The sequence below is a fragment of the Prionailurus viverrinus genome, chromosome C1 (genome assembly GCF_022837055.1).
Source record: "Prionailurus viverrinus isolate Anna chromosome C1, UM_Priviv_1.0, whole genome shotgun sequence".
In the NCBI taxonomy this organism is placed as follows: Eukaryota; Metazoa; Chordata; class Mammalia; order Carnivora; family Felidae; genus Prionailurus; species Prionailurus viverrinus.
The window spans coordinates 61,751,485-61,758,461 of NC_062568.1; the positions used below are offsets into that span (position 1 = coordinate 61,751,485).

A 6,977-nucleotide genomic window follows, 5' to 3' on the forward strand; every position below is an offset into this window, starting at 1 on the left:
ATTTAACTATTTCTATCCCCTCCCTCCTCACCAGGTATGTTTCTGGCTGAGCTGATAGAAAAATACTTCGTGTCCCCTACCCTGTTCCGAGTGATCCGTCTCGCCAGGATTGGTCGAATCTTGCGTCTGATCAAAGGGGCGAAGGGGATCCGCACGCTGCTCTTTGCTCTGATGATGTCCCTTCCCGCCTTGTTTAACATCGGCCTCCTGCTCTTCCTGGTCATGTTCATCTACGCCATCTTTGGAATGTCCAACTTTGCGTATGTTAAAAAGGAGGCTGGAATTAATGACATGTTCAACTTTGAGACCTTTGGCAACAGCATGATCTGCCTGTTCCAAATCACCACCTCTGCTGGCTGGGATGGATTGCTAGCGCCTATTCTCAACAGTGCACCCCCTGATTGTGACCCCAAAAAAGTTCATCCTGGAAGTTCAGTTGAAGGAGACTGTGGTAGCCCATCTGTTGGGATATTCTATTTCGTCAGTTACATCATCATATCATTTCTAGTTGTGGTGAACATGTACATCGCTGTCATCCTGGAGAACTTCAGTGTCGCTACTGAGGAAAGTACTGAGCCCCTGAGTGAGGATGACTTTGAGATGTTCTATGAGGTTTGGGAGAAGTTTGATCCTGATGCCACCCAGTTTATAGAGTATAGCAAACTCTCTGATTTTGCAGCTGCCCTAGATCCTCCTCTCCTTATAGCAAAACCAAACAAAGTTCAGCTCATTGCCATGGACCTGCCCATGGTCAGTGGGGACCGGATCCATTGTCTTGACATCTTATTTGCTTTTACAAAGCGTGTTCTGGGTGAAAGCGGAGAGATGGACTCTCTACGTTCACAGATGGAAGAAAGGTTCATGTCAGCAAATCCTTCCAAAGTGTCCTATGAACCCATAACAACTACACTAAAACGAAAACAAGAGGATGTGTCTGCTACTGTCATTCAGCGTGCTTACAGACGTTACCGCTTACGGCAAAATGTCAAAAATATATCAAGTATATACATAAAAGATGGAAACCGAGATGATGATTTGCCCAATAAAGAAGATAAGGTTTTTGATAACGTTAATGAGAACTCAAGTCCAGAAAAAACAGATGCAACCCCATCCACTGTCTCTCCACCTTCATATGATAGTGTAACAAAGCCAGACAAAGAGAAATATGAAAAAGACAAAACAGAAAAAGAAGACAAAGGGAAAGATGGCAAAGAAAGCAAAAAATAGAGCTTCGTTTTTGATATATTGTTTACAACCTGTGAAAGTGATAAATTTGTGTTAATAAGACTCTTTTAAGGACGTCTATGCCAAAACTTTTCATCAAAATAGTCTCAAAGTCATTGCCGTGACTAGCTCAGATTCCCTAAAATAGGTGGGCAGCATTAGCAGATGGCTGTGTTTGCACTGGTAGATGATTCTGTAAGAATTGTAAGAATATTCTATAGGGGTTATTGACTACAGCAAACAAAGGTGATTTAATTTTATTTGCTTTTAATAAATCAGAAGACCATGTGGAAAATGTTCACATCTGCCTTGTCATCTTTTCACAGAATGGTAAATATTCGTGTTTCCCATGCAAATACAACCACACACATGCATCTATCATTTGGATATCTATAAAAGTATTTTACCTTGGCTTTGCAATGAAATACCCTGATACAAGGAATGGACATTAATAACAAATATTTAGTTAATATATCTTGTTATATTAGGGAGCAAGACTCTTCTTCATGTACAGAAGTCATTCTATATTTTGAGGTGCTTAAATTTATTCTATATCGCAACAGAACCAATTTTCATGTGCCTATACAATGCCATGAGATTATAAATATATGTAGGCGATTCATTTCAAGGAATACTTTTCATTCATCTTGACTCATAGACCAACCAGGATAAGACTTACCTGTAGAGTATTGTGCTTCATAGCCCACCTTTTAAAATATCCTTCTTTGTTCATACAATAACCATACAACATGAAAAATTATTTTAAGTACATATCGCATTCCTCAAAAGAAGAAAAAAGTGAAGATACTGAAGAAAAGGAGGAAGTGAAGAAAACGTTATTCTCTATTATTTATACAAACTAACACCGGACTGTGCTGCCTAAAAACACCAGTGATGACCCAACTCTTCATCTGTTTGGTCACAATTTTCTGCTTTTTCTCATGCAGTATTGTCAAGTCATTCTTTCGCACAAAGCAACGTTGATACTTTCCTTCCGTGAAGTGATTCCTGATGTACAGAAACCTATTTGATACTGTGGTACATGTCTGAGAAGATAATGACTTGGGCCAAGTATTTACTGCATCACCTGTTTTCCATCCTAATGTGTGTATGGCAGACTTCCAAGTCATAATATATGGCAGGATTTCTTTTTTTTTTTTTATGAAATGTATTGTCAAATTGGTTTACATACTTTCAACACAGACTTGTGTTTAGTATGAGTGAAAGATCGTTCAGTGGGGATTCTTGCCAACTTGCTTTCTTACCACTAACCTACTTTCCTAATTTGTGCTATTAATCCTTTTGGACCTTTTTCTTTCACCTATAAAATGAGGACAATGTCACCTTCACCTTAAAATTCTATGACCATGAGGTATATTTTACATCAATCAATAAAGTACCCTGAGCTTATAGTTTACCAAGCACATATTCATTTTGCTTTAGCTGTTGTCCTCCTACCAGGGATTTTAAGCCTAGCTTTAAAAAGTCCTTGTTGGTAGTGGCTTAAAAAGAAATGACCATGATGCATTTTTTCATGAGTTTATTTTAGGAATACGAAATATTTCTTCTATCAAGTTACTTATGCATAGGCAAAAATCGAGTTACATAAGTAGGAAGTAATTTTATTTAGAAGATTTTGTAGGAGTTTTCAAAGCAAATGTACATATCATTCATTTGCTTTTCTAAATTAAAAAGGGACATAAATTATATTTCTATAATAAATACAACATATTTTTTGTTGCTCTGGCTAATTAAAAATAAAGGAGATTTAAACATGCCTATAGAGATGAAGAGTATGGGTAGAGAATGATAGAAAGGAGGAGAGACTAAGAAAAACAGACAAAAACAGAGACATTTCCATAGAACTTTGTATCTTGAATCTTTTAAAATTGTGATGTATTTTACAACATCCATGAGGGAGATAATCACTTCTAGACATTTGTCCTAAGGTACATATGAAATTAAATCTAGGGCCAAAGATTCTACACCTACATTCAATCATTCATCTTAGGTTATTTGAGCCTCTTTTTTATTTAATGTGAAAGATACCATGCAGTGTTTTCCTGGACTATGTAGAGCATTGCATTGCATATCTGTTAAGCCTGTTGAAAATAGGTTTTGACAATTAGGGAACCATACAAAATCTGTTACATTTGTAAGGTTTTTAATACATTAAATTAAGAAATTAATATCATCTTAGATTTAAATTCAGTCTACCTTCATTATTTTAAGCCCATATAAATATAACTGCATTTTGCATATTTATATATTATGAAAAGATATATGGTAGATAGGTTTTTGTGTGATTTACTATTAATGTTTTTACATTGCCTTATTTTTATGTAAAGTAAAAAATATTGGCAACTGGTTCCTCAACAGTTTCTTCTTAGCATTTCAAAAACAATTTACAAATTTCCTCTTTTCTCCTATTTCATGCTGAACCAATTTCATGCTGAACAATAATTTTTTTTAATATAACATAGTTAGGTTTTGTATATATACGTTTTCCCAGGAATGTCTAGTTGTGACTTTTTATCAATTAAAAACAATATTTGGGATTAAGAGCTTATTTAGTACTGTGTAAGCTTAAAGTAAAATTAGACTTTGCTTTTCATGTAAGGTACTGTTTGGTACTGATAATGAGATACCAACGTCCAGAAGGCACTGTCATACTAATATTTAAATCACATAATCACTAAATTCACTTTACCTAATGATATAGAATGGTAGTTACACTCTAAAATTTAAATTAGAACTAAATGAAAGCAAACACAAATGGAAATAAAGATTTGAACACAAATTCATACGTACAATTTGGAGAAATTACAATGGGAGAATCTCATTTTGCCTTTTTGACTGTCATATCTTTTGCAAAAGATATAAGTGACTTGTGGGCTGTTTCTAGATGCTGATTGTTGAAAACCTCAACCTAAAATGTTCGGCATGATTTTATAGATTTTTGATAGCTTTATTAAAAAGATTTAAGATAAAATGCACATGTAAATATAGCAGTTTTAAATAGCAATTTTGGAGAAATGTCACTGTAAGTAATGAAAAGAGGGCCAGCTAAATTAGAAGGGGCCAAGGAAGTGGCCTGGGTTTAGGACCTATGTATAGAGACATTTTTTTAAAACATCTGTGGTTATGATGTAATATTCTTGAGGAAAATAATCAAGAATTGCTTCATAAAAATAAATGAATAGCCATGAGTATAATAATGCTGTTTACATAGAATTCTTTCACAATTTCATACATCTGTGAATGCTCAAAATGTTTGATTTTGTCATACATTATATTGCAGTTATACCCAAGACTTACACATTGTAATAGAATGTAAAAATAAAAATCATTAACAAGACAGAGTCATGTGTACATGTATTTTCTGTTTATGTGAGAATAACCTTTAGGAAAATAAGTTTAGTGCATCCCTAAATAAGTTGAAGCTGATAGCTTTTTTTTTTTAAATGGAAAGATGGACAGTTTCCAATGTCCTCCATACAAAGTCTTCCAGGATAAGAAATATGGGGATAAAGAATATAGAGTTCCAAAGAAATTCATTGAAATCCACAACAGAGTTTGTGCAGAAGAAAAAATTTTAGACAAGAAATGAAAATATGCCAACATTTAGTTACACAGTGACTGTATGCATCTTTTTCATTGAATAGAATAGTGTAATTGTGTAATTGAAAGATAGTATAACATATGTAATGGCTAAGGGCTTGGGTTCCAGATCCAGAACTGTATTTGGATCCCAATTAAGCCATGACTCTGAATTTCCTAAATACATTATTTAATCTGTATGTGCCTCAGCTTTCTCATCTATAAAATGAGGATAATTGTACTACTTCACTATACAGTCACAGGATAGAAGGAGGAAATCCACATGAAGCAATTAGAACAATGCCTGACAATACAGAATCAATAATTTACATTACTAGTAGTAGTTAGTGTGGCAAGGAGTTTGCCACTAAACATGAGAGAACCCAGGCAACCTATCATATAGGAACAGAATGCATTCTTCATGACAATATTTTCTCTATTTTATGACTTTGTACAAATACAGTACCCAAAAGAGTCTCACATATCTTATTGATATGTAAAGAATATTTAGTGATGTGACATATACACAACAATATTTCAAAATGGAGATTTGTGAATTCAAGTAACATGCAAACATGAAGAAACATGTATATTTACAAAGGTTTAGCTTATTCCAAGAAAAAAATTGGAGGAGGTAGTTCCCAGAGTTAACTACATAGTCAAGCCAAACCTGTATTTTGTTTTAGCTGTGAGCATCCAGTCCTGCTTTTGGTCCTTAAGTAAGACACAGTAATAAAAATCGCTGCCATGGTAGGCCATTATTTCAACCTTGTATGCTATTATAATGGCATATAAAACATTCCTAGGGGCTTCTGTACTGGCAGTTGTGATAATCACTGCAAAATAAATTTATGATCCCTGAACAGCACCATTATGCATCTTATGAGTGGCAATCACATGAAGTTCCTACAACAAAAGACTGAACTTCTTCCTTACTATAGATAACACTACACCATAATCCAAGCAAAATTAGCTGCGGAGTACATGGTCATCTCAAGGGAGGGAAGAATTGCATGCTGGCTAGAGCAGAGACCTGTGCCGCAATACCATTTGATGCACACAGGAAGAGAAACATGAATAATTGATAGCTCTAAACAAGCGGTAGAGCAGACATACTTCACTTTACTCCCTGTTATTCTGAGTAGTGTAATAAGATATGCGCATTAACAACTGAGCTAAGAAAAAAGTCAATTGTAAGAGATTAGGAGGTATGTGTATTGTCCTTGTCATGTATTTCAGCTTCTCATTTAAAATATTTTTCAGAAACAATTGAAATGCAACAAAGGAATAGATAAAACAATGGACAAAAGTATTTGGAAAAGACTTAAGCCTTGTTAACAATTATAAAAACCTAATCGAACTGTTCCCGATGTAATATTTGTTTGGTATGTCCTATTTCTTGTTTTATTTCATAGGGGACAAACATCTTCTATTTACTTAATTCCCACTAGGAACAGCTTGGAATGTCTTTATGAGCCAATGAGAATAATGACAAGCAAAGACAAACCATATTACTAAGTGAGAGAAGCCAATTTGAAAAGGCCACACATTGTACAAATATGCAGATGGTTCCAGTGGGAATATTTCAATGCAGTCAGAACACACTGAGGTTCCATAACCATTGGGAATTTTAATAAAATTGATTTTGACGACATTAGACCCCTAGCAAAGTTGAAATGAGCAGTACCAAAGAAAACCTTTTTTAATGTATTGAGGGAGGAAACAAGCAGTTCAAAGATGAGGTCTGAAAAAGACCCCTGTTAAAATTGAATACAGGTGAGCAGAGTTTTCCAGCCTTCCCAAAAGCTCTCACAAATCCTTTCTACTTTGAACCCTTCTGCAGAGTTTTAGAGCTGCAGACACTTTCACTTCCGTCTCAGCCTCAGGCAACAAATCCATGAATTCAAAACTTTTCTGATACTTAATTTATCTCCAGAAAGTCAAACTAAACAAAATTTAGTTAATGGACAAAAAGAACTAAACATCATATATGAGTTTGTTACTCGTTATTCGATATTTACTGAGCACCTTCAATCTGTCATTCCCCTTCAATCTGCAGACATTAACAAAGCCCTTCCCTCTTAAGGGACAAAATGATGTCCTTCCCTCTTAAGGCAAAACTGATGACCCATGAATGATCATAAATATCAGAG

At 34.8% G+C, this 6,977-nt stretch overlaps 1 protein-coding gene across 1 annotated transcript in view; it reads left to right on the forward strand.

Annotated features, from left to right (window-relative positions):
• Window positions 1-1,461, forward strand: part of SCN9A (sodium voltage-gated channel alpha subunit 9) — a 170,806-nt gene extending 169,345 nt beyond the window's left edge. The window contains exon 27 of the mRNA XM_047873440.1: window positions 35-1,461. Within this exon, the coding sequence (XP_047729396.1) occupies window positions 35-1,227 (1,193 nt within the window). The 3' untranslated portion in view covers window positions 1,228-1,461. The remainder of the gene's footprint in view (window positions 1-34) is intronic.
• The last annotated feature ends 5,516 nt before the right edge of the window (window positions 1,462-6,977 follow it).